The sequence below is a fragment of the Aspergillus eucalypticola genome (assembly GCF_003184535.1).
Source record: "Aspergillus eucalypticola CBS 122712 chromosome Unknown BO83scaffold_42, whole genome shotgun sequence".
Taxonomy (NCBI): Eukaryota; Fungi; Ascomycota; class Eurotiomycetes; order Eurotiales; family Aspergillaceae; genus Aspergillus; species Aspergillus eucalypticola.
This window is the reverse complement of record NW_020290316.1, coordinates 205,507-231,750: the sequence shown is the minus strand read 5'-3', so window position 1 is coordinate 231,750 and position 26,244 is coordinate 205,507. Positions and strand designations below refer to the sequence as shown.

Here is a 26,244-nt window from a genome sequence, read left to right as displayed (position 1 = left end):
TTGTATAATTCCATTAGAAAAGGTACTAACTACCCCCTCTTCTAATGATAGTAATATAAATATTTTCTGTATGTGTATGCAATATAGACATCGCTCATGGGTATCATAATATATCTAAGGAACGCCCTCACTCCAAGACAGGATTGAGTGAATAAAAGAGTAAGTAATGAACCACAAAGGGAATGTGTGCATACACCCCAATAGTGTATGCTGGAACCACGCTCATCAACACTATAAGGTAGTAACTGAATAGAATGACAGCACCATGATCAACAAGATACTCTCGACATTAACAAAATATACCAGTGGTGGTTCACTGGCAGTCGGCCAGACTCTCCCGGAGTAGCCCCTCGTCCACTTGCTCTGCATGCACCGACACCGGCACTCGTGATCGCGACGGAGGTCGGAATCCCAGGATCGGTCCCTTCTGGTTCACGCCCGGGTAGCGGAAGCGCAAAGGAGGGGCCAGCTGAGGCCGATGGTGTCGGCTCTTTCTAGAGGTAGAGCCGGCGGATGAGGGCCTCCGGCTGGGTGTGTTGGAAGTAGGAGCAGAAGCTGTAGCAGATGTCTCCTCGGCGTTGGGTTCGTTGGACGAGGTGGGCGCCGTGCCCCAGTGTCCGCGGACCCAGCCGCCCACGCGTCGGCCCAAGGAGAATTTGCGGGATGAGGTGGTGGTGTCTTCGGGGTCGTTCTCAACCGGGGTTTGACTGCGACTGCCTGCCACTGAGGCAAGGAGTGTTTGCGGGCTTTGGTCGGTTATCATCGCCAGCTCGCTGCCCGCTGTGACGATACTGGGAGAGATGACGGGAGGCGTGGGGAACAAGTCGGCTCTGGAGGACATGATCCGGCGGGGGATGCGGACCGGGACAGCACTGGAGTGGAGGTCGCTCAGTCGCGAGGGACGACGGCTGGGCGTGTGGATGTCCATGCCAGCCACGGAAAAGAGACTTTCATGGGAGGCGCTGCGGCGAGGGCCGCGATAGGGTGTGGAGAACATGCCCTCCTGAACGGCAGGAGAGGCAGCCCGCTCGGATTCGGGATAGTTTGTCGATCGCCCATCTTCCCTCTCCTCTGGAATGACGGACTGCATCGGGGCTCTGCCCGCGTATTCGGCGCTGCTGCGACGCTGGAAATAGTCATGAACCAGTTCGTCGTCAATGCCCGGTATTGACACTCCATCGCCATCCAGCGAGCGATATGCCGCATCGATCTGCGCCTTTTTGAACCGGCCGTTTCGCAGCGGCGAAGAGAAGACCGTGCTGTCAGGGCTTGTCGGTTGGGAGGAGTCGAACCCGCGGTCTACCCGGTCAAAGATGGAAGACGGCTGGTAAGCCGACTGCGGGGAGCTGGCCATCGATTCCGTCGCAGGGGACTGCACAGACCAACGGTGAGGAACCGTCGGGGGAATAGAGACGGAGGTTTGCGAAAGAATCGTGGAAGCGGAGGAAGTCGATGGTTTGGACCGGTGATTCGGCCTGTGAGGGAGGGGTGTTCCTTGTAGCACCGTCGCACTGCCAAGGGAGCGTCTCTTCTTGTTGCGACGGAAGAGTGACCCCCGCTCCTTCTTGATGGCTGGTGAGTGATAGTGGTGATGGATGTGGAATTCCTGCGACACCCGGCGCGACTCCTTCGACTCGAGTTCCTGACTGAGGGTCGTGGACAGCCGGAACTCCTGGTCTTCGGGCCCCAACGGCTGGTGCGACAGAACCTGATCCCGCAAATTCTCGACTTCCTGGTTGGAGCTTTCTAGCATCTCCCGCAACTCCATGATCCCCATCTGTAGGTTGGCGTTGTCTTGTAGGATATCTCGGACGAAGCGGGATACCACCGTTGCGCCGCCGCGATTACGGCCCAACTCCTGGGCCGCTGCGGCGCCCTTCAGTCGACCAGCGGCGCCATCAAGCTCCCGTTCCACGGTCCGCCGCCGTTCCATACGTTGAACCAGCTCCGCATGTCGGTCCCGTTCCTCGCGGGCTTCCTTCTCGATGCGATCCACCTGATCGTGCAGGTCCCGCAAGGTACATTCAGCTTGGCGCCATCGCTGGACGGCCGACTTGGAGTCCTCCTGTGCGGACTGCAGGCTCTCCTGCAGCTTGGATTGTTCCGCTTCCATTTGCGCCAGTTGCGCTTCGAGATCGGCGGCGCGAGCCGCTGAGTGCGTGAGTTTGCGCAGCTCCGCCTCGGTGCTCTCGAGGCGGGTTTCTAGCGACTTGGAGTGGGAGTCAGACTCGGCAACGGCCTTGTTGAGGCCATCGAGCTGTTCTAGCAGACCGCGATTCTCTTCAATGATGCGGGCATTCTCAGCCTGGACTTCCCGCTTTTCGCGTTCTAAATTCTCAATGCTGACGAGTAACCGATGGCGGTCCTCTTCCGCCTCGGCCATGTAGGATTCATGACGGTGGAGTAGAGCCTGGAGAGCAAAGGTTAGCGATGATGAACTGCTAGTGGCTGCCGCCATGGCAGCTTTATCTGGAAAAACAGTCATGACGGACAAAAACGCAATGGGAGAGTACTGGGGACGACGCCAGCATGGAGGATGGTGGTGATGATGGCGGCGAGGAAGCCACGAAGGCATCTCCCGATCGACTGCAATCTATTGCATTCATCTTCGCGAGCCCGAGCGATGATCAAATTCCAATGGTGGGCACCGATCCATCCAAAAATGGTAACAAAAATGTGCGGGTAGACAAGAAGTATGTGCAGCCCGACAGAAGTATGTGGGTGGGCGGGTATACAGGAGAGAGAGTATTAAGGATATAGATAGATAGATAGATATAGATATAGAGGGGCGTCACGCAACACGATGAAACGGTTAAATAAAAGCCAATGGGCAGACATGCAGAAACGAGAAACCAAAGCAAGGCAAGATCCCTGGCCGGTCATCCTTATACAGCAGGGAAGTAAGAGGCCGGTTGTACGACCAGAACTCCCCCGCGGCCGGGAAAACCAGGGTGACGTCGGAGAACCATCCAACGAGCGAAGTTTAAAATGCGAATGAATAATGCAATTAATCCACCGACGGAAAAGTACGGGGAGAAGGGAAAGTGTAAGAAACGGAAAAAAGTAAGAAAAAAAAAAGAAAGAAAAAAAAAAAAAAAAAAGTAGTTCTAACGTACCTGGCCCAGCCTCGCGGCAGTTGCCAAATCCTTTTCGAGCCCCTCCAAGGCGACATGGTTATGGAGCAGGAATGCGCAGTCATCGCGGCCACAGCAGCAACGGGGAGAAGCAGAAGAGGAACTGGTGGCCGCGTGGGAGGGAATGCAGGGCAAATGATTAGCGGCTGGTGGATCGGAATCCATGGCTGGGAAGGAAAGTAGCAGCGGCAGTAGCAGCAGGATTCTTCGGAACAGGTGGAGGAAGTTGAAGCAGAAGGTGAGTTGGCACCCCTACTAGTCGGAGCGATGAGCTGGACTGGAGACGCCAGTTCATCGAGAGACCAGAGAGGCAGTCAGTGAGAGATAGAGGAGAGTTGTGAGAGATTAATTTTAGGCGCTGAAGTGGAGATGGGTGTCTTTGCTTCAGATACAAACCAGTCACTAACTTAGTTAACTAATTATGATTAGGGGGGAAAAGGAGGGAAAGAATCCGAGGCAAGAAAGGGCCCTGTCGGGCCTAGGAAGAATGCAGAGACCGAATCCTGCAGGTCCAATGGCCGACATGCACGACCGGGGGAAAAAGGATTGAGTTGATGGGATGGAATGAGTTCCACTGGAAGAAGAAGTAAAGCGTAAATAATGCATTTCGCCCAGTCGATGATGTCGAACAAAACACAAAAAGAAGTAATCAAGGCGGCAGCTGATTTAGGGTAGCTGATTGGCTCGATCGGGGAAAAGTTACCCACGGCAGCGAAGTTTATCGGTACTGCCATTACGGACAGTACAGGCTTACATACAACACACTCTCATACCGTAGTTTCCATCTACAACAATCATCTACTATGAGTATCGACATATGGGAGGAATTGGAGAATTATCCTCGACACTCACATGAAGATAAAAATAACTCATTCCTGATTAATGCACTGACAACTGTTTGTTCCTTTCCCCGATCTGATCCGGAACAAACTCCACTCCCCGATGAAAATGATACGCAGCAAGCAAAGCAAGCAAGGCAAACCAGGGAGGCTGGTCGGTGCCTGATGGATGCAGCATCCCGTGCCAGCTGGTCCTGTCTCCATCCACTGCTCCATCCGGTCGCCCAATTCCGTCCTCTCCTGGCTCGTTTCATCATCAGCATCAGCATCAGCATCAGCCTCGTCTTCTTCTTCATCGGAAAGCCCAGAGAGTGGACCGGTGTGCATTTGCATATTCCGCTATTCCCTACACTGTCTGCTGTTGTATGTACTACTACCTACAGCGCCTTTTTTTTCCCCCTTCTTTCCCTCAGAAGGGAGAGAAAGGGAAAAGGCATAGCCACTCGCCCCCCAAAGAACTCAAACCCCTGCTGCAATCAATCCATCATGAGATGCAGGTACACAATCTTTCTTCACATGCCACATGTAATCAAACCGTCCATCACATAAAATACTCCCGAGACTACCCAGATCGCCCGCTCAAAGTAGAAAGTCATTACGCACATTAATAAACGCCCCGGCGCCACCCTCCTCGCTAATCTCGTTCACCAGCACTTCGGTCTGTTGGTAAAGTCGCTCCAGCGCGGCCGATGAGGATTTACCCAGCGACACTGCTTTCAGTTAATAATTGAACTATTATCAGTAGTAGATTTCAATGAACATACCGAGAATGGCCGAGTTCAACTCTTCCGCCACGGCAATTCGTCCCGCAGGGTCCAGGTAGTGGCCATGCACTGACCGTCGCGCGTCTTGGTAGGCCACTAGGGAAAAGATGTCGTCCAGCATCTTCCGATCCCCACCCCGCTCCTCTGGTGGATAGTCCAGGAACAATTGCTGCCCGTACTGCACCGCCTCCGTAAGTAGCTCGTTCGATCGCGCTGTGCTCTCCGTTTCCTCCATGTCCATGCCGTCCGCCTCGTAACCATCGCCTTCATGTAGCTGCTCGTCCAACTCCATTTCCTGGTCAAACACTGCGCTGCTGTCAGACAGTCCATTTGACGACTTGCCGCGCTTCGACGGCGACGGCGACGACTCGTTGCACCGACGCATCATCTCCAGGAATTTGCGGCATCGTAGCTTGAAGTGAATCTGCGGGTAGGTCTGCAATACGTTCGCGTAGTAGGCATTAGTATACTTGAGTGCCTTGTCGATATCGCCTTCCAAGATAGCCGCGCGGATCTCTGTCGCCAAATCAGTACAGGAAGAAAAAGAAAAACAACTACAAGGGTGTAAACAGTCATACTTTGCCGGTTGATGGCTTCGACATCTTCCTCCACCTCGTACTTCTTCAACGGTGCCTGTCGACCGTTCTCCAACGCCGTCGACTCTGCCGCTACCTCTTCGGCAAACGCGCGGGCGGTCTCGACATAGCCGTCATGAGCAAGAAACTGCGCCACCAACTCCTGCAGCAGGCCCGATTCATCCAACGGGGGTTGCAGATTGGCCGTGCTGGTCAGAGCAATCTCCGAATGGATCAACGACTTTTCTTTCTGTCCGGAACCATTAGCAACATTACAACACACAGCATAAGTTAGCGTGTAGGTTGGCTTACCTTGACCATGTCATCGATATCAAACATGAAGGGCTGCTGCCCAAAGTTCACTACCAAGTGGACGGGCGGTTGCTTCTTCATGCCCACCGACGGGTAGACCTTTAGATTTCGTAGTTCCCGGAATGCATTTCCTGGTCGTGGTTAGCTGAGGTAATACTCTCGACGTTGTGAGGCAGCCAGCATGGAGGTACCTAAGAACACGCCATTTTTGGTGAAGAAAGCACATCCCGTGGAGAAATTTACACCACATCCCACAGTGTCATTAGCCCCAAACGTCGGACCGTACTGTCGTCCCTGCCCCTGACTTTCTCCGAAGAAGGACTTCCCATCATCGCCATGGTAAGCCCATGATTCCTGTTCCCATCCGGGCAGTCGTTCTACTGAGGCTTTCTTGCTCGAAAATCCGATTCCGATCATTCTATGTTTCCCAGTCAGCATTCCGATGATTCCATACGGGTATAAAGTGGCCTCCGCGTACCCCTCTTTGGGTTTGGATAAGATGGTGATCTCAAAGTAGTAGATCCCGCACTGCGGGGGCATGGGATTATCTGCCCGAACGGCAGCAGCCTCATGTTCATGCTTGTTGACCGGACCAGTGTATCGGACTTCCAACCCTCCGTTCCCAAGCTCCAGGCCGGTGAATTTATCGTCGTCGCTCCATCGGGAGGGGAGTGGTAGCAGATGGTCGTCGTCGCTGGGGGGTTCTCTTTCGATGATATCATAGGTCATGCCCCGATGAGAGGGTGCAATCCGGGGCAAGCTAGCCTGGCTGGAGGAGGTGGAGAGGTTATTCGAGGTGGAGGAGGGAATGGCGCCATCGCGCTGGGCTGCATGCTTTGCCCGACGGGCGGCATCGAGGCGGGAGACATAGCGGGAGTTTTGGAGATATGAGGGGGTGAAGGAGGCTGTGGGCGAGTCGGTGAATGCACCGGGGTTATGATAGCAAGGGTCAAAGCGGGCGAGGTTGGCAAACTTCCGAGAGTAAGGAGGAAGCGAATCGCCGGGCGACGACCTCCATGAGGAGTTCATTTGCATCTCGGCATCCACGGCGGCGGATGGCCTCAGCAGGCGGGCTTCGGGAGAGAAAGGCGGCGGCGGGGGATACGAGGCGGTGGAGGTGGAGAGGGAGGGGGAGAAGGGCGAGAAAGGATGATTGCTAAAGGTGGGAGGGGAGAGAGCGGCGGTCCCCGACAGCACTGAAGCGTAAGAAGACCGACGGGGGATGGAGGAGATACTGGGGATGTTGGAGTAGTAGTTGTAAGTTGAAGGAGTGGAGGAGGAGGAGGTGGTGGTGGTGGTAGTGGTAGTAGTAGCGGCAGTAGTAGTTGAGGTAGTGAGAGCAGCTGCTGCTCGTGGAGCTCCACCGGAAGGGGGAAACGATGCGTCAGTCATGGCTGCTGCTTCTGCTACTGCTACTGCTGCTGCTGCCGGGTACTAACTTAAACGCTTGCTCTGTTAGTTTACTTAGCCAGTACTTTCAAATGATGTCTTTCATTCGTACCATTTGCATCTGCACCATGAATTATGATGAATTTGTGCTCGTTCGCTTGTCCGTTATTTGTTTCTTGTTGATTAACAGTTATACTCTGCACCAGAACTTCCCTCGTCCTTTTGTCGCTTTCCCCGTTGCTCGCGGGTCTGGCTTTGGCTCACTGTCTCGTGGAGTAATGGTTAGTTCTGGGGCACTTCCGTAACCGGGGAGCGTAAGTGGAGCAACATAACTCTCCCCCTAAAGGGCTAGAAGACGTAAAAGAGAGAGATACATACATGAAGCCAACGATCAATCCAGAAACACGCTTCGTGCTCACATCAACACAAGCAGAAATGCCAGCACAAAACCAAAGTGAAAACGAAAAAAAGAATAAACAAAAGAACAAAATCCTCAAGACGGAGAAAAAGAGAAGGACCAGAACCGCGTGCAGTGAATGACCAAAAGGGCACACCTCGCGTGACCCAAGGAGAAAAGTGAGCAGAACAGACCAGAAACAGTCAATCAGTCAGTCTCTTAGTATGACAGACAGAAACATGACGGATGGCCTGATCCGAGCCATAGTTCATATTGGTTATAATTATCACTAATAGAATAGTCCTATTAATACAAATAAGAAGAAAACTGCGGGGAAGAAGGGCAAGACTTCGGCTTCTGTCTCCTTCTCCTCCTCTTCTTCTTCCTTATGATCATGATCATCCATCCATAGAGAAAGCCAAAAAAAGACAGGACCGGTAGGCATACATACAACAATCCCGGGGTATTATTAACTCTTAGTTTAGCTCCTTGTCAGAAATGAGGAGAAGGGGGGAAGAATTCCCCCTCCCTCCCTCTCTTGCCTATTCTCCCCGCGTTTCTAACCCCCCTGGCCCTTGCGTTCATTCATCATTCATTCATTCATCATCTGTTGTGGTCCAAGAGGAATGACGACCTGCTGAGCACTTACTTATTTCCCGTTCCCTTTCTACCCATCCATGGGGCGGATTGTGGGGTAGACTCTTTCTTGATGTCAAATGTTGGTATGTCTAGACTAGAACTGGGCGGGACTATGATGCCAGGATTGTGTATCACCCCCGGCTCTGGCGCCATTGGGGGGGAACACACACCCCGGGACGGTCCAACCCACGATTCTTCCTTCGTCCGGGAGCATCCTTGAACAGGCAGGGAGAATTCGTCAGTAAGGTATACAGTATAGTAGATAACCACTCCGTAGCTAGGATACGAAGTCTATTGCTCTACTGTATGGAGACCTTTGCTAGTACTCTGGGGGAGATGTGGGCAGCACGACGAATGCTGACAGTCTTGGCTACCGGAAATATCCCCCCGTCTTTGCTTTTTAGGCGTCGAGGGATGTAACATCGGCTCCTGCCACATTGTATCACCTAAATATATCCCACAGTGCAATGACGGAGGCAAGCATCCCTTGATAGTAGCCTAGAGACAGACAGCTTTCCTAGCGGGCAGTCATAGAATGATGGTACCTCCGGTTATCTACGGACTACAAGACAACTACTAGTCTAGATGAATATAGTGAGCACGTGCGGCCCTTCAGGTGCACAATCGGCCTTCAATTCCATATGGGACAACGCAGACAATGCTGCCATTCCAGTCCATTTTGGTATTCATGTCTCGAATATGCGGCCAATCGCCGATAAAAAAAGAAAATTCCCTCAACCCCTTGTCCAATCCCATAAGCGAAATCTCTACTGATACAGAACAGTGGTAAATAGTAAGAAAAACCGAGCAGTGAAAGCAAGAAGGCAAGCAGCTCACAGAGGAAGAGCCCATGAGATGTGCAGGATGCACCGCCACGTCCCCATGCCAGAGCCTCAAATACGTCTCTCATGCGAGTGAAGCGCTGATAAAGTCCGGTAACCGTCAAACCCAACGCCAACCCGAGCAACACGCAAGTGCAGAAACAGAAAAGCCATCACCAAGAACATCGAAGGAATAAAGGTAGTAGTGTGTCAAAAAGTAATGTACAGGAAGGACAATATGTCGTTGGTGGAGGAAGCAACAGCGATTGCATGATTCTTCAAGCAGTCATGGCGATGGCAGGAGAAGACGCTTCCGTCAGGTTGGGCGGAGCGGGAGTAAGTTCACCATCACCAGTGCTCTTCTCGCTGGGGACGCCACTGGCACTCTGGTTGGCCTTGCTGTCGCTGTCGCCAGTCTCAAGAGCCATGCCCTGAGACTCGTCGTTCTCCTCGGACTTCAACGGACGGGGAGTACGCCAAGAAGGCAGCATCCATTGAATACCAGTGAAGCTCTTGAGCTGAAGAGGCTTACGCTCCCAGCGACGGCATGGGGCCCCGGTGCGATCTAGAGCGCGTAGACCAGCATTGATGGCACCCAAGTTGGCCTTGGGACCGAGCTTGTGAGCGGCCACTAACTTGGCAGTGTCGACAGTGCCGTCATCACTAAAAGACAGTTAGCAAATGCACCATTACCAATTGATCGGGTTGGAGAACATACAGTCGGGGCTTCTTCTTGGGACCTGGCTTGCCTCTCGGCTTCGGGGTGGTCTCGCCCGTCTGGTTGAGGCCTCGTTTGGTGCCCGGCTTAGGGCCCGGAACGCCCTTGCGACGAGGTGTGTCTGCAGCCGAGGTGCCTGCGGCGGGGGTGGACGCAGCATCGGAGGCATTGTCCACGGACGAAGGAGGGAGAGGTAGTTCGGCGGACGAGGAAGCCGGGGACGAAGGCTCCTGAATTTTGACGGGCGAGTCGGTGTTGCTGACGCTACCCCGTTTGCTCTTCTTGTCCTTTCCCTCGGGCGGTGGTGTCACGAACTGGCTCAGCAGATCGGTAGACAGCTTGAGGACAACAATCCTTTTGGAAGGTCCAGATCGGCTGGAGCGACCGTTTGCGGTGGAGCTGGCAGAGCTGGCGGCCGGCATGGTGGATCGTCTCGACGTCGAGATCGTTGTTGGAGTTGATGAGATAGGTTGGGTTGCCCCTTCAGACGATGCGAAGAGGAGAAGGGGAGGAGAGTAAGATGAGAAGGGACCCCCCCGATCGGGTTGTTTAGGCAGAGACCACGGCCAAACGTAGGCGAAGGTGAGGTGGGTGAGGATTAATAAAAGCCGCAAGACTGAGTTGAGGCGAGGAGGTAGAAGAATTAAGTGACGATCGTGACGTGGGTGTTGAGGGATTGGTTGGTGGGATGGAAGGGAACCGGATGAACGGTGGTGGTGTTAGTCGTGGGCGGCGGCGAGACTCGGTCAGAGAGAGGCGAAAGTCTGGCAGGGCTGAAGAGGGAGGCAGTGGACGTGAGGCGCTGGTGACATACTCCGGTGGTGAGGATAGGGCGGTGGTGGTGTAGGTGGAGTTGAGGGTGAGGATGATGATGGTGATGGGGAAGGAAGATGGAAGGAGGGAGAGGAGAAGAGAAGGAGGGAGACGGGGAAGGGAAGAAAGGGATGGATGGGGATGTCGAGGCGCCGAGTGGTGGTTTCATTGTGGTGTGTGTGTGTTTCTCACGCTCCTCGTCTAGGGAACGACAAGCCAGACTTTTCTGGTGCGGTCAGTCCAGGAGAGAAGCTGAAGGTCAGTTCCGACTGCCTACTGACTTGCCCTTTCGCCGCCCGCCCTTTCCGTACTTACTTCCTTTACGGAGAAATCCCCCCATTTTACTGGGTCCGGCGCGTTACCGCCGCGTCTCCATACCGTCCGATACGCGTCTTGTTCTTTAGTAGATAAGCAATTTACTACTGTGGTAGCTAGCAAAGTTGCTTCTCTACAGCTGGCAACAGAACGGTTCCTGTCTGGTCAGAAACACTGGGAAAACACCCCCATTTGGACGGTTACCAGTACCATACCACGCGCATCACATCATCTCCTGGACTATCCGGAGCCGTATGCGTATGAATGCCTTCATTCAGACCATGAAAACCATGAACTGCAATTTTTATTATAGCTACATCTATTCACTTCTTAAACTACTACTTGAATACACTGATACCATTCAATAGACCAACAATACAACAATACTTATATAAATAATACTCCAACAGAATACAAGAAACCCATTTATTCACTCACTACCAGCCACATTCTCTCATCCATATTCTTCCCAGTCCGGTCCTCTCTCCCACTCACTTCTTCCCTCTTCCTCCCATCTCTCCTGATCACGAAAATGAAAAAAATGAAATGAAGGAAAGGGAATGGAAAAAAAAAAATATGGATCGCCCGTCCCGCCTGGCGCCGCTTAGACTTTTGGGTCATAAAATAACGAACGAACCGCAGCCGCTTCCGGCTTTCCTTCCTCTTATTCCCTTTCCTTTCACTTGGAACTAAATTTTTCCCATTTATTCGTAAGCGTTCAAAAAAATCAATTTTAATTTCGATTTTTCTTTATTCTCAGGTTAGTTTACATTGGATGATCAATCGATCCATCCGTTTGCACACCTGATGCAGGATACGAAGATACATGCTTTGGAACTTAAAAAAAACCATGCATCGTGCATCAGCTGAGTCTTATTTCCAAGAGGGAAAGGAAATGTACAGTACAGGATAGAAGAGGAAAGAAAGAGACCAAACCAAATCCTGGAAAAGGAATCGACTTTCTTTGAATTGGAGAGACCGACTGGCCTATCTACTAAGTAATCTAACAACTATACTTACTACTAGTAACATCTAGCTACATATTTTCCCCCTCCGGCCAAGTATCTAGTTAACAAGGATCCGGAGTACACTAAAATGCCACTATCCAGGGGGGTTCAGTTACTACAAAGTGCAAGGAAGAAAAGAGGGGGTAAGAAGGGAAGCTCGGAGCAATCAATCAATCAATCAATCGACCAGCCAACCAACTAGTAACAACCACCGCTGCACTAAAGGGATTCTATCCATGAAATCCCTCAACTGTGAACCAGCATATCTGGCCCCGATCGGCCAGGCTGCCTTGCCTTGGCCATAATCCATTCCATGGTCAACTATCTTTGGCATTTATTTGTTAGCAGTATTGGAACAGTTATTTGTATAGATGTTATACTAAGACTCCAGAATCTGACAATAACAACACACACATATATATACGTTGTACTATCTACATGTCCATGTCTACAGTAGTAGTATGTATAGGCTGGTTTGCTGGGAGTGAAACAGGCCACGCATTCACCGCGGCAACTGCCAATAGGGATGCTAATGATTTTGATCGCCTCATGGCTGAATTCTGAGCCGGACATTAATTCACTACTACTATTGTGTAAGATCGACACCACCATCGTTCAGATTAATCTACCGGGTGAATGTAGGGAGTAAATACAACAATCATACTACTATTCCTTCCCTCCATTTGAACTGAATATATATTCAACTAAGAAAAGAAAATGTATTCTACTACTAAAAAAAAAAAAAAAAAGAAAATACAGTATCTTCACTTCACTTCACTTCATCACTTCAATCTGCCTTCCCCTGCTTCTTCCGTCGAATGACCTCCCCAACCGCCTGCTGCACTCCCGGACTAGCCCGAACACTGCCCAGCACCAGCGCCTCCTGCATGCCCTTCCGCAGCGCCGTCACGCCCTCACGATCACCCTTGAACGGCGCAAACCCCAACTGTAGCAGCCGAGTCGCTTCGCCATCCGTCGCCCGAGAGAGCTGCGCCAGCTGACCCAGTTTCTGCATGGTCTGCGGATGCAGACGATCGCCCGGGGCAGACGACGCCCGTTTACTAATCTCCGGCGGCGTGACCTGCGAGATGAAGATGTGCAGAGTGACCGAGGCACGCTGGGCCAGCGTCAGGATCTGAAACGGCAGGAGATAGAATTCGGGGCCCTTGGACGAGAATCCCAGCAAACCCTGCAACCCGGCGGGGATATAGCTCCACGGAAGTAGTAATGCCGTAGGACGTGTAAGTAGGATCGACTCGAGGGTAACCAGCGCAGCGAAGGTGAAGTAGCGCCACTAGACGAAAAGCATCCACCATTAGCCATCATAAAACCCAAGCCCAAGTCGAAGAACTGCATTTCAAGTAAGAGAAGGGGAAAAGAGGAAACTCACATAACGTCCCCACTCCGACCAGTACGTAAACTGCAGCACCACAATAGTAACCAACCCGATCACATACTGCGGCAGGGACCGCTGCAACCCAGCCATCACAAACTCCTGCAGGGTCCTCTTATCGCCCCAATTCAGCATGTCCGGGCCATACATATCATATGCGACCCGCTTCACAGGGTCGAGGAGCGTATCCTGCGCCAGCCTCAGATACACAAAGTAGCTGTCGGACACGGCGCCGCCGGCCTTATCTGGGTGATGCTGGGCAGCCAGGCGACGGAAGCGCGATTTGATAGTGCGTTCATCGGCGAACGGAGAGACACCCAGGGCGCGGTAGAAGTCGCCTGCGACTTGTACGCGATGGAAGGTCTCGTAGAGAGTGTAGAGGAGGTAGCTGGTCACGACGAGGATGTAGATGCGCCGGCGGTGTCGCGCATAGCGCGGAGTGCCGGGCTGAGGGCGGGGTTCGCCTGCACGGATGGTGATGCCATAGTAGACGCTCTGGACGATGGAGGTGACATACTGATGCGAGTGTTGTTAACAATTGTGTATTTCGTACTGCGCAGCACGGCGCTTATAGAACTGCGGAGGGAATGGACACGGTACTCACGTTTGGGAGGACAGCCCAACCGAAGAAAGAAAGAAGCGACGACATGGGCGGGATGATATCTCAACAGAACAAACAGTATTCAAGCCTCCATCAAACCAGTAACCAAATACCAACAGTACCAAAGACCAACGACGACCAAAATGCTGGTCCAGAAGATGTCTGTCCATATGCCTCCGACTATAACACCCACTCCGGATAGAAGCCCGCCTCACCGCCCACCCCACCGCCCGCCTCCACTCGTAAATCCGAAAAGAAAAAAAAAAAAGTCAAGAGGGTAAAAAAAAAAGGCATCTGAGTTCCACCGGCATCAAATCAATCAACACAACCTGCCCTCCATTGCGCCGCCAATTCCCCTCCCCAATAGACACAATGGCCCTCGACGCAATGGACCTCGACCCCCACCCGACAGGGCCAGCCAGACAATCCTCGCCCGAAAAAGACCGCAAGCGCAAACACAAGGACACCACATCACCCAGCAAGAAGAAGCGCAAGCACGAAAGCGATGCCACCAGCAGCAAGAAGAGCAGCAGCAGCAGCAAGAAATCCCAGTCCAAGACTAGCACCAGTACTAGCAAACCTACGACCCCCGACTCCCCCTACACCCTCACCACCGCAACGCTCTACCTCCCACTCTCTCCGATCTCCATCTCCCCAACCCACGCCCTAGCCTCCCTGCTAGCAGAGCACCTCTCCCCGCTCCTTCTCACCTACTACGCCCCCCTGAAAGGCATCGTCCTCGCCTACTCCAATGCCTCAATCTCCAGCACCCCGCCGCCCTCATCCACCAACATCGTCAACGCCGAAGACCCCAACCTCCCGCAACCACTGACTCTCGCCCGCACCGCCGGCGAATACGGCGTCCTGTACGTCTACCTCACGGCGACCTTCCTGGTATTCCGGCCCCAGCGCGGCCAGATCCTCGAGGGATGGGTGAACGTGCAATCGGAAGGCTTCCTGGGCGCCATCGTCCTGAACCTGTTCTCCGTAGGCATTGAGCGGAAACGTCTACCCCCGAGCTGGAAGTGGATTCCTCCCGGCGAGGAATTGGAAGAAGAGCAGCAGCAGCAGCAGACATCCACCACCTCCGCTACAGAAAAGGAAGACGATGAAGACAGCGACTCCTCCTCCACCTCCGAAGGAAGAAAGAAGAAAGCTGCCTTCGACCCCGCCAAGGAACTCTTCCGTCCCATCGCTCTCGCCGAGGACGTGAACCCCCTCGCTGATACGGATCCTACTTCCACCTCTACCAACAACAACAACAACGCCACAGGCGACTACGACGACGACGAAACCGCCGCTGCGGAAGGATACTTCCAGTCGGTGTCTGGCCACCGTGTGCGCGGCACGATCAAGTTCCGGGTCGTGGATGTGGATGTGATTCCTGGGTCGGAGCGGGAGAGCGGATTCCTGAGCATTGAGGGTACGATGCTGGATGAGGAGGAGGAGAAGAGGGTTCTGGAGGAGGAGAGGACGGGCGTTGTTTCTTCTTCTTCTTCTTCTGCTCCTTCTAGCTCCTACGGTGGTAGTGGTTCTACCGGTATGACACCCAGAAAACTAGGCTCCGTGACTACCATGTCTGGTGCTTTGGCCATCCGGTCTGCTTCTGCGTCGGTGGCGCCGGAGCTGGAGCCGGAGGTGGTGGATGTGCATGTGGAGGAGTCGCCTAGTAAGGTGAAGAAGTCTTCGTCGAAGGAGAAGAAGGAGAAGAAAGAGAAGAAGTCCAAGTCTTCGAAGAAGGAGAAGACTAAGGAGTAAGTCAGTCAGTCAGTCATGTTGATGATTGATTGAATGATATGAGTGGGATGGGATGGGGGTTGGGGAGGTGGGAGATGGAATAACTTGACTTGTTTATAAGTATGTGTGCATGTTATATAGTATCTTTCTTTTCTTTTTCTTTTTCTTATTCTTTTTTTGTGTATGTGTGTGTGTATCGTATTCAGCTTTGTTTGTGGTTGGCGTTAGATGGGAATATCAAAAATTATTTGGTTACTCTGACTATGATTGTCATTTTGTTGTTGTTGTTGTTGTTGTTGGATGATATATCAAGGCTGGAGTACTCCTGAGGGGTTAGAGGACAAGAGTTATGAAGCCATGCGTATTGAAAGAGGCTGCTTGGTCTAAGACATCTATACCGGTGTAGTTCGGGCTCTCAAATATTACTAATAGGCGTATGATGTCCAAAGAAGAATTACAGTAGTCATAGTCGGGTGGTAAAAGACTACAGGTTACTACGAAGCGGAATATATATATCACGTTATGAACTATACAATAGTCATCTTTCATTGCAGTAAATTCATTATCATGGCCAATTAAATACAACTAGATCCTCACAGACTCAGGCACACCCACAGTCAACACATCCACCCCACTCTGGATCTGCGACTTGGTCGGCATGTTCTTGCGCCGCATCAGTTCGGCGCTCTTGACCATCACCGGGTCCATGCCCATCGTGGCAACGGCCACCACTGTGTCACCCTTGCAGTAATACGCAGCGAACTTGGCGTTCTCGGGCTCTCCCTTCATCACTAGATCGTCCCATCCGCCCACAGTGCTTCCGCAGTAGCGAAGCTGGGCACCCAGGGCGGACCAGAAGATGGGGATGAACGCCTTGGGCTTGAGGGATTGCAATGATCCGCTGTGGACAATTGCGCGTGCTACTCCGCGTCCGGCGTTTTGGGCCACGTTCCAGTGCTCGATACGGGTGTATGTGCCCTTGTCCTGATCTGCTCCTGGCCCGTGGTACGGGTAGGTGGCGATGTCACCGATAGCAAAGACGTCGTCGTTCAGACCGGGGACCGCAAAGTGCTCGTTGGTCTTGATGGACCCATCCTCCTCGAGGGTAACGGATGTGTTGCCTTGGAGGAAGTCAGTCGCGGGACGCACTCCCACTCCGAGAATGACCAGATCTGCTGGAAGCACGGTGCCGTCTTTCAGGTGGACTGCGCCGACCTTGCTGGAATCGCTGCTGGAGGGAGTTGCCTTGTCCACGCTAGCGGAGAGCTTAAACTTGACGCCCGCCTTCTCCAGGTTACCCTGGAAGATGCGGCCGACCTGCTCGCCCATTACACGCTCCATCGGGGCCTTCTCCATGCCGACGATGGTGACGTCGTTCTCCTTGGCAAGGCAGTTGCCCACCTCCATACCAATGAAGGAGCTGCCGATGACAACGACCTTCTTGTTCTTTTGCTCGCCCAGTGCCTGGTGAATGGCCTGCACGTCCGGAATGGTGCGGAGCACGAAGATGTTTCCAAGGTCCTTGAAGCCTTCCAGAGGGAGGGTGCGCGGCACACCTCCTGTCGCCAGGACCAGCTTGGTGTAAGGGTACGACTTGCCAGACTTAGTAGTCACCGTCTTCTTCTGGAAATCAACGCCCGTCACATCATCATGGGCGACCTCAATAGAAGCCTCCTTGTACCACTCCTCAGGCCGCCACTGAATTTTCGCGGCATCCGCAATCAGCGCCTTGGACAGCTTCGTACGGTCAATAATGAGGTTCGGTTCGCGGGTGATGACCGTGATGGCACCCTTGTACTTCATTTCACGAATCGCCTGGACCACACCAAACGTACCACTTCCACTGTAAGAGATCCCATTAACACCTGACCTTAACTTCCTCAAAGATCTCGACTTACCCGCCAACAACGACCAACTTCTCCTGCTGCGAAGCACTACACTTGACAGCAGGATCCCTCTGAGCCGCCTTAACATCGGCTTCATTGGCATTAATATAGACAGCGCCATTCTTCTCAAACACCTCGAACTTCTTCAACGCATTCGGGGCCGGCGCATCCTCAACATCACCAGTCTCGACATTGAAGCAAGCTATCCAACATGTACGTCAACTCTTTATCCTCATCTATACCCAAGGGGCATCAAAAAAAATAAACAGTAAGAATAATAACATACCACCATGCCAAGGACAAGTAATTCTCCCCTCAGGAGCCACGACACCCAACTTCAAAGGAGCACCATAGTGGGTACACTTAGGGGTCATAGCGTGAACCTGACCATTATACCTAACCAAGAGGACCTTGCCATCCTGAATACCGTCGACTTCGCACTCGACCTTGTCCATGTCCTTGACGTCCGCCAGGGACGTGATGTCCTTGAGTTTGTAATCCTGGGCCATTTTGAGGGAATTGGTGGAGAAAGGTGCACGTAGGGATGATACTCGTAAGGAGGGATGGATGGTGAGAGAGGAGGGGCTTAATTTATCAGCGAAGGATAAAGTAGTGAAAGATCTAGAAGAAGCCGAAGTGGGGTGAGCACAGCAGGAGCAGCGACAGAGAGCCGAGTTGCGACAACTGCAACGACAGCAGCGGAGGGGGATGCGGGCGGATGAAGAGGGAAAATGAATCGAGGATGAGGAAGAGGAGGATGAGGGGCAGCAAGGGGACCAACGAGCTGAAGCACGAAGGAAGAAGCTCTGACGGGCAGCAGTACTAGGGAGGAGGAGGGGTCGGGGCATGAGGGGAGATAGGTAGTATTAATTGGAAGGAGACAAGCACGCAAAGGTAAACCACTACTAGTAGTAAGTAAGCAAACTAGTAAAGAATTGAAGTATTAATTGTAAGTAGACATCAATTTTATGGTGCCATGGCATTGGGGGAGCTTTATTTATCGGTTAAGTCACTCAAAAGAGAGTTAAGTAAGTTAGTTGTAGTAGTAATAAGGACCATGACATAAAAGAAGCCCGCCCTTTCCGACGGAACTGCCATGGAATCAGAACCTCAAAACACACCCGATACAACATAATACCATACCACCAGTCGCGCCTTCCTTCATCTTTTCTGTCGATGTTGAAGTCGTGCCTTCCCGGTTCGTCCATCAACCCACGTCAATGACGTCGCTGCCATGGCCCCCTCTTCTCCAATTAGCGCTCGTGTTTTGTCAGACTGATCCGGGCGAGTGGGGCCCCCATCCACCTCCCAGGTGGGGACCTCCAGGATTATGGATTCAGAACAAGTTACGGAGTACACTGTAGATACTTCCGAAAGAAAAGCATTACGACAAATGAAACTCATCATGCATTACCCTGTGGATCCTCCGGAAGGATTATACGCAGTAGGGAATCATCATATTTACAAACAGCATGTACATCCGTCCATCCACCTATACATCCATACAACTCCCGATCAAATCATTGACTGTCATCTCAACTGCTTCCATTCCTTCGTCGGCCCAGTGATTGTCGCGTCACCCGTAGGGTTCGAGGAATGTTTTTCTGTACCCATCCGGACCCTCGGGGAAGTCGATGTGAGCGTGCATAGTCTTCATCACTACCTCCCGGGGACACCGGCGGGCTCGATTGTGTCAGGTCCACCACCTCAGACAGCTGCGACGGCTCCGGATCGTCTTGGTAAGGCTGCGGCACACTCTCCGGGACAACGCTGATCGATGACAATTCCTCCACCGCTTGTGATTTCACTCGGGGAGATGGTCTCGGTACGGGAGACATCGATCCCGCTAGGGACATGAGCTCCATCGTCCCGTTTCCACCGTCCGGGTTGCTACTGCGCCGCCCCTGGCGAGACGCCTGTCGTCGCTGTCGTTCCTCCTCCGCCTTGTCGATCTCGTAGAAGGGATTGGGAACGATGGAAGGCGATCGAGGCTCTTCCTTGGCAGGCGCGGCAGATGTCTCTCTCTTGACCGCCGGGGGGAAGTATGTTTCCATCAGGCAGTTGAAAGACATCATACTCACGGGGCTACTGATCATTTGGAGATCGTCTTCTGACGCGTTGGCTGCAGAACCACCGTCATTGGCGTCATTGGGGAGAAGCATCGAGTGCAAGGTCGATGGAGGGTCCTTGATCTCGGGGGCATTCTCCGGCTGTCGACCGTTCCGGCCATTCTCGCTGTCCTGTCCTGCCGGAGGTGTAGATCTGGACACCTGGTCTTCATGGCTACTCTTCGACCCGGTTGTCAAGTCCGCGGGAGGCGACTGAAACCCGTCAAAATGCGGTGACTTGATGGGGCTAGAGTGCTCGGCCGGGCCCTCCGTGTGGTCAACGGGCTTTTGGTTCAATGACTTCTCGTCGGGGATAGTCCCTTCTCTTTCCACATTTCGCACTAATGGCTGGCGGTCCTCGTACTCGCGTGTGGCCTCGGTCTCGTTTGGACTGGGCTCCTCTGTTGCACGGGAGCTTGGTCGGGTGAGCGCAGGAACGCCAGACGAGTGTAAGGAAATTAGTGTACTGACATGCTGGATTTCCCAGCATTCCCAAGACCTGCAGTGTCAGCAGATCGGAGAAGCTTGGGTTCAATCAGGTCGGCGAATGACAACTCTCGGAAGCCGTCGTCCTCCTCTTCGTCCATCCCGGGCATTTCAAATCCACTGTATTGCGGCCTATCATTCTCCTCATCCCAGTCCTGGTCATCCCGTGACTCTCGTCGGTCACGCTTGGCTAACCGGATTTTGATGATATCGTGTTCAAAGACCTCGTGGATCTTGGCGACTCGGTATCCCGAAACCGTGGGCTGCCAGCCCGTAGTCTTGGAGATTTCCAGCTGTCGGAAAGCAATGATTGAGCCCTTCTTCAAGCTATCCACACCCATGTCCTGTAGAGCGGCTGGGTCATTGGGCAGAGCAGGAAGGTCGTCTGCCGGATCCTCAAATTGCTCCTCTACGGACTGCTCTGCAGCATGCTCCACTCCCTCCATGTCTCCATTAGGTTGCTCGGCATCATCGTAATTAAGTTGTAAATCGCCGACGGAATAGTCGCCCACGGAATAGCCGTAATCGCCATTTTCATATCCTTCGTCCCCATCGTAAACTTGAAGCTGCTGCCGCCGTCTTCTCTTCTTGCCCCAACCTTTGCGCTGCCTGATGATATCACCAGCTTCAGCGTCCCAGCGCTGCTCGAAGGGGAATGGCGGAGCGGTCAGCTCAATATCGTCATAGATACACTCGGTAGCCCGGAGGATCAACTTGTCTTGCCAGTTCTCTTCCGAATCGCTTTCAGGCGCTTGAACCGTGTCTTCTTTCGGGGACTTTGAAGGTTGAACCTGGTTGTTGACCTTGCCTGCAAGCTTTCTCCGAGTAGCTTCTTCGTCTTCTTTGGTCCGTGGGGTTCTCACTCCCAGTGAGCCAAAGAGCATCCTCCTGGAGCTGGCAACATCAAGAGTACGCCGCTTGGAAGGTGGCTCGGTTTCATCTTCACCATTGGCAACATCGGTTGCAGACTGTTTTTGGTCGATAGCCTTGACGCTCTGTGGAGAAGCAATTTCCTTTTGCTTCACCTCAGTGACATCGACTCCCCCTGATGCAAGATCACGGAGTAGCTTCTGTCGCTTTGCTTCAAATTCCGCACGTTCTTGTTCCTTAGAATCGTGTTTATCTTCAGGAATGTAGTAGGAACGTCCATTGGCCTCTTCCCAGTCACGGAGAGCAGCAAAATCAGCCTGTGCGGGCAGGGCACCAAGCTCCTTTAGTTTTGCTAACCTGCGTCGCATCTTGTTACGCTCATTGCTTTTCTTGGTTCTCAGAGAGCCCGCTCCCGGAGGATTGGTCTTCGTGCGCAACTGCACATCTACATCAGAGTCCGAAAGCTCGTCCTCCGATTCGGACGTGGACATGTCATCATCATCATCAGAGTCAGAGCTTGAATCTTCTTCTGAATCCGATGTAGAGGCTTCCGATCCGGAATCTTCATCGGAAGACGAATCACTTGCATTGCTGGAATCTTCTGAGTCGCTAAAGTCGCTGGTCTCGCTCGTATCGCTTGCGGATGAGCTATCGCTCGTATCTGAAGCCGAGCCCGTAGCATCCTCTGGGATTGAGATGACTTTGCTGGCAACGGTAGCTTTTGATTCCACAACAGACGGATTTTCTTTCTGGTCTTCAAATGTCACTGCCTTTGAATCCCTACGAGTACCGTCGGGTATAGAAGACTCTTGACTAGATGCATGGGCAAGAGAGCTCTTTCTTGGGGCCGATTGATGGATACTGGGTCTGGAGCGCAGCGGATAGCCCGCTTGCTCAACATCAATGTCTTCCGCCATAGGCATAGGGGATATTTCCAGATCTTCCTCCAGTCCCTTCAGTTCTTCTGCCAAGTCTTCGGGGTTGATGTTTAATTCGTCTGAGTCACTTTCCGAAGCTTGATCATGTGTCTCGTCAACAGCATGTCGGATGACTGTCCCATTACCATCGTCTTCGGGCTCGTGGTAATCCTCATAGTCATCCTGATAAGCGTCTGTGTATTCATCGCCCCTCTTCTCCTGCGGCTGCTCATTCGACTTGACCACAGGAAGCTCTCTTGCAAAGCCCACTTGATTATTCGGCGCCCATTCGGTATCTTCCTCCTCGTAGCGTGATCCATAGTCCCAGCCCGCAGCGCTAGTGCGTCGTTTCTTTCTCGGAGGGATCGTAATCGCGGGCCTTGACGACGTAGGTCTTTTCAGGAATGGCTTTCCAAAAGGGACTCCATCAATGAGGTGTTTGCCGTCGGACGATATTTGATGGCGACCAGAAAGCCGTCTGGCTCGAAGGTCTGAGATCTGGAGGGCGCGGATCCTGCCAGAAGAAGAAATGGATGAGTTTCAATCCAAGGGCAAATTTGCCAGAGCCAGGACAATGGCAACCGGCATGGGGACAACCACTTACAAGATTTCATCACCGTCCCGCAACAAGCCTTCCACTTCCATAAAGTGCAAGCACTCCGAGCCACCAACCTCAACTACATAATCCTCGAGACCCCACTGTCCACTGCACTCGGTATCAAACAAAGCCGGTTCCGTCTCAAGCGGGATAACCTCATTCACATCTTCCAGGAGCTGCGCGATTGTGTACCCGCCATTGGAAAACAGCGCATTAGGTGCACGCGTCGAAGCCAGCGCAGAAGATGCGGCAGGAAGCATGGATGAAGCACTGGGCGCATTGTGGCCGAAAAGAGACGGCGGTGACGTTGTCCAAAGAATGCGCGTGACGGGCAGGCCGTGGCGCTGGATGATAAGATGGAGACGCATGGTGGATGGAATGTTTAGAGATTTTGTTTCAAGCTCCTCTTCTGTTGCTTCGGACCAGTCGCACTAGCAACGGCTCATTAAAATTAATTAGTATGATGGCGAAAAGCAAAACAAAATCATGCAGCAAACCGTCGCGTTAATGCTTAACAACGGCGAGATGCTTTCCGACTTGCTTGTCGCGTCGGAGTATGAGTACAAGTATGGGAAAACCGCACGAAGGGGTTGTAGCTCGAAGCAAGATCACAACAAGGACATCTTGAGCGCTAGAAACACAGCAAAGATCTAATAAATCGAAGAGTGGAAAGCTAGAAAAGTGACGGGAGGAAACTGCAGGTGTGACGGCGACCAGCTGCGCGGATGTTGGGCCGGGCTAAGCCTGTTCGGTCGTTACACCTAAGGCATCAACCGAATTCACTACGGTCACACTATAGCTTGCTTTGCATGACAGTTCCATTATAATACTCCTATTAAATTATTTTTATTGAATAGAATGACAATGTGAGTGATTAAAATGATTCGGGTCGCCTGTATAGTAACTGAAAATGCATAGGTGGTATCGAAGAGCAAAGTAATGTCAATGGAACTTTCATCGAGGTTTCCTGTTAACTCCGGAAAGATGCGTGCAACGACACGGATGATTTGACATTGTACTGAGATTGGTACAATATCCCAGTGCTATTCCATTAGATGCATCCAGCTGCAACATAGGAAGCTCATTATTATGCAAACTTCAGGTTTGCCTACTTGGACTCCTGGGAACTGGCTTCCGGTTGGGAACGCCCAGGTTCATGGGCCTGACCCCAGGCTGGGACGGTACACGATTTACCTGGCTATGGGATGCTTGCGGCTTGCCAGGTGCAATTGTCTGATATTCGGGAGGGTTATCCTCCTCCAGGAGAAGGGGAGCCTTGTGGATTTTGAGCACGCTTTGTTGACGCGCAACGGGAGAGTTTGGGGGTGAACCAGAACGGGACTCTGGTGGGCTTTCGGGTAGCATATCGAGTGTCTCCGACGAGGACATCGCCTCCTGGTTGCCGTACGGTGTGGACGCCTCAGGTTCCTTTCCAACTGGAGATCGCGGATCAGCTCCAGGTTCAACAGATCTTTCGGAAGAGGCATCTGGTGGGTTATACTCTCGACGGGGGCCATCCACAGGACTAAGAGTTTCAGCCATGGCATCTTCGTAGCTGGGAGGTGCATCGTCGTAGCCGTCCTCAGGATTGGCAGGCACAGGAGGTCTGGCAGGCCGAGGCGGCATTGGGGGGCGTGGGCTATCCATCGATCCGGTGGGACTTGTAGGGCTAGCCACTGGCCTGGCCTGACCGTTGGCCGCCATGGCATCCAGAAGTGCTTTCGGAGGAGCGATGCCGGAGTAAACTTTCACGGGCATCCGTAGCGGAAGAACGATAAGTTGGGGCTATTGGTTATGAGCAGAATATCTCGAAATGTACAGCTGACGACTTACCTTCATGTTCCCAATACTTCCATGGGTCAGGCCCACTCGAACTTCGAGCTCATACGTCCGCGAGACATTGCAGGTCTCGAATGACGGCGCTACCGTACTGGGTAGAGGTATGCCACTCCATAAACTAGAATCAATCGTCCACTCCGTATCCGCTGGGTCTCCACCTCTGCCGAGAGGCACGGCCATATTACTCTGACTGAGAATGACCCAAGTGCCGCTTTCGGTGCGCCGTAAGTCATGAGCGACGATGTTGGTATAAGAAATCAGCTCGACCTGGATCATCTGCAGGAAAATAGTCTCATAAGACTCCGATAGTTTCTTGACGAGGACACGCATCGGTATAGGCTCATTGCAGGTCAGAATTGATGGGTTGGGTAGCCGCAGGTCAGCGGATACGCGAGGGGAACCGCCTGCGGTGTCCCGGAGCGAACTGCTCGACATCTTCTGGAAAAGGCTTCTTTTCTTGGACACATTCGGGGCATCCGTAAATTGGTGTTGTCGTCTTGCATAAGTTTCTTCGTTCGGTTTTCCTGTCCTGGGAGGCTCGATGGGAAGGAACTTTAGGTTGGTGATCTAGAAGCCAATTATCAGCATTGGAATGCTGCAGATTATCCTCTTCTCGCAGCAATCGCTCATTAAACCAACATACCGCCCTGAGATTTTCCTTATAGAACTGGGGACGAATAACCGTCGCTTTCACATAGTACTTGATGTCGGCCATGCCCGGGAAGCCACTGAGAGATGGAGGGAGTGTCTTCTTCACATGGCGAGTGGTGTCCCTGGCCATTTCGACCCTCAGACCCGTGATATTCAGGTTCGTAAGCATGCTATTGTGTATGCTGCAAGAATTGTTGAATGGGAACTGCACAGCCACTATAAGTTCTGTATGTCACAGGTATTACCATGCACAGTATACTGACCTTGAATTTGAAGGGGTACTCGTACGTCCCTCTTGCGAATGTATAAGCTCTGTCTGGAGTCTCTGCATTGAATACTGCGGCAGTGGGGAAAACCGTTTCGACTTTGTACAGGATCTACAACAGCTGAAGATCAGTATCGCTTGCATTGAAGTCCATCACAACAATTTCTTTCGCGCCTCGGATGGAAGAGGAAGAGGAAGAGGAAGTTGGAGGGGAATGGCTCAGGATTCGCACCTTGTGAACCTCGATTTCGGTACGCTTCTTATCCGACTGCTCATTATGTGGATTTTTCGGACCTGCCAGGCGCGTCCGACTTTCGCCTTCTAATTTTACTTGAATGCCTCCGATTGCAGCTTCAGAGTGTAATTGTAGAATCACCTTTCCCGTGAGATAGTCGAGATTGGTGAAATGCTTATGTGGCCGGTCCAGGTGGATGATTACAGACATGACGACCACAAGTTGGTGAACCGTGTGGCGGTTGAAGCGGGCCGGCAAGCGTGCACAGGCTCGATGTCAGGGACCGAACCAGTCAGTCAGTCTGTGCTGGAGTAGACGACGTACGATGCACTGGGAGAAATATGAGGGAGAATATCTACTGAGAGCGGATATGGAACTCCAAGCAAACAAATGAAACAGAAACCAGTGCACAGCGGACGGGGAAAGCTGGGAGAAGAAAAACGAAGACGGGAGTTCGGAAGTGACTTTCTGACTTAGATTATTACAAGCTGGGAAAATGACGTTTGAATCCAGGGGACGTAAAAGCGCAAGGCGTGGGGCAACCCGAGAAACTGTACGTACGGTCTCGGCGCGTTCGGAACTTTTCCCTCTCGAACAAAAAACAATACGGAGTAGACCTTTCCTGATGAATGAATACTATCCTAGAGTCTTGACTGCTGATTGATCTGAGCGAGCAATCGGTGGGGTTCATTGCCCGGATTTTGTTTAATCATACGGTGGGTGCGACCCATTCTGGGCCTTTCAGTCTGACAGTGTCTGACGGGGGAGAGAGCCAGACTGAATGGCGATCCTCTCGCAGGGCTGGTTTTTGCTGGCCTCCGATTCGCGTCACAGCCGGGGTTCTGCTCAGCCACCCCGAACAAAACTCTATGGTGTTATGGGTATCCCCTCCCGTTGCACCGCCACGTCACGGACGCTAGCAAAGCCATGGCAAT

The 26,244-nt window shown here is 52.4% G+C and overlaps 9 protein-coding genes across 9 annotated transcripts; 2 read left to right on the top strand and 7 right to left on the bottom strand.

Annotated features, from left to right (window-relative positions):
* Window positions 1–2: 2 nt before the first annotated feature.
* Window positions 3–7,499, bottom strand: BO83DRAFT_412423 (uncharacterized protein). Its single transcript, XM_025534403.1, has 9 exons — window positions 7,126–7,499; window positions 6,103–7,062; window positions 5,816–6,042; window positions 5,625–5,755; window positions 5,316–5,562; window positions 4,738–5,253; window positions 4,573–4,686; window positions 3,117–3,280; window positions 3–2,410 (listed from the first exon to the last, which is right to left on the bottom strand). Exons 2-9 carry the CDS (start codon window positions 7,014–7,016, stop codon window positions 314–316), a joined length of 4,410 nt encoding a protein of 1,469 aa, XP_025382613.1. The 5' UTR covers window positions 7,017–7,062; window positions 7,126–7,499; the 3' UTR covers window positions 3–313.
* Window positions 7,127–7,499, top strand: BO83DRAFT_383199 (uncharacterized protein). The gene has a single exon (XM_025532416.1). It carries the CDS (start codon window positions 7,142–7,144, stop codon window positions 7,316–7,318), a length of 177 nt encoding a protein of 58 aa, XP_025382614.1. The 5' UTR covers window positions 7,127–7,141; the 3' UTR covers window positions 7,319–7,499.
* A 1,554-nt stretch (window positions 7,500–9,053) lies between these two features.
* BO83DRAFT_185114 (uncharacterized protein) lies at window positions 9,054–10,120 on the bottom strand. The gene is made up of 2 exons (XM_025526502.1): window positions 9,589–10,120; window positions 9,054–9,533 (listed from the first exon to the last, which is right to left on the bottom strand). The coding sequence occupies exons 1-2, from the start codon at window positions 10,008–10,010 to the stop codon at window positions 9,149–9,151; spliced, it is 807 nt and encodes a 268-aa protein (XP_025382612.1). The 5' UTR covers window positions 10,011–10,120; the 3' UTR covers window positions 9,054–9,148.
* BO83DRAFT_185108 (uncharacterized protein) lies at window positions 10,121–10,694 on the bottom strand. The gene has a single exon (XM_025526501.1). The coding sequence runs from the start codon at window positions 10,568–10,570 to the stop codon at window positions 10,232–10,234; it is 339 nt and encodes a 112-aa protein (XP_025382611.1). The 5' UTR covers window positions 10,571–10,694; the 3' UTR covers window positions 10,121–10,231.
* Window positions 10,695–12,485: 1,791 nt separating this feature from the next.
* BO83DRAFT_421499 (J domain-containing protein) lies at window positions 12,486–13,863 on the bottom strand. The gene is made up of 3 exons (XM_025534997.1): window positions 13,721–13,863; window positions 13,114–13,632; window positions 12,486–13,017 (listed from the first exon to the last, which is right to left on the bottom strand). The coding sequence occupies exons 1-3, from the start codon at window positions 13,763–13,765 to the stop codon at window positions 12,511–12,513; spliced, it is 1,071 nt and encodes a 356-aa protein (XP_025382610.1). The 5' UTR covers window positions 13,766–13,863; the 3' UTR covers window positions 12,486–12,510.
* A 158-nt stretch (window positions 13,864–14,021) lies between these two features.
* BO83DRAFT_383196 (DNA-directed RNA polymerase I subunit RPA43) lies at window positions 14,022–15,579 on the top strand. The gene has a single exon (XM_025532415.1). It carries the CDS (start codon window positions 14,090–14,092, stop codon window positions 15,473–15,475), a length of 1,386 nt encoding a protein of 461 aa, XP_025382609.1. The 5' UTR covers window positions 14,022–14,089; the 3' UTR covers window positions 15,476–15,579.
* A 399-nt stretch (window positions 15,580–15,978) lies between these two features.
* nfr1 (putative AIF-like mitochondrial oxidoreductase (Nfrl)) lies at window positions 15,979–18,576 on the bottom strand (the record flags this gene model as incomplete). The annotated part of the gene is made up of 4 exons (XM_025534402.1): window positions 15,979–17,297; window positions 17,353–17,542; window positions 17,627–18,162; window positions 18,557–18,576. The coding sequence occupies 4 exons, from the start codon at window positions 18,574–18,576 to the stop codon at window positions 16,040–16,042; spliced, it is 2,004 nt and encodes a 667-aa protein (XP_025382608.1). The 3' UTR covers window positions 15,979–16,039.
* A 151-nt stretch (window positions 18,577–18,727) lies between these two features.
* On the bottom strand, window positions 18,728–22,981 carry BO83DRAFT_349233 (uncharacterized protein). The gene is made up of 3 exons (XM_025528861.1): window positions 22,326–22,981; window positions 19,920–22,235; window positions 18,728–19,863 (listed from the first exon to the last, which is right to left on the bottom strand). Exons 1-3 carry the CDS (start codon window positions 22,685–22,687, stop codon window positions 18,876–18,878), a joined length of 3,666 nt encoding a protein of 1,221 aa, XP_025382607.1. The 5' UTR covers window positions 22,688–22,981; the 3' UTR covers window positions 18,728–18,875.
* Window positions 22,982–23,119: 138 nt separating this feature from the next.
* BO83DRAFT_383192 (arrestin (or S-antigen), N-terminal domain protein) lies at window positions 23,120–26,003 on the bottom strand. The gene is made up of 5 exons (XM_025532414.1): window positions 25,307–26,003; window positions 25,073–25,186; window positions 24,802–25,014; window positions 24,153–24,725; window positions 23,120–24,104 (listed from the first exon to the last, which is right to left on the bottom strand). Exons 1-5 carry the CDS (start codon window positions 25,517–25,519, stop codon window positions 23,418–23,420), a joined length of 1,800 nt encoding a protein of 599 aa, XP_025382606.1. The 5' UTR covers window positions 25,520–26,003; the 3' UTR covers window positions 23,120–23,417.
* Between the last annotated feature and the right edge of the window lie 241 nt (window positions 26,004–26,244).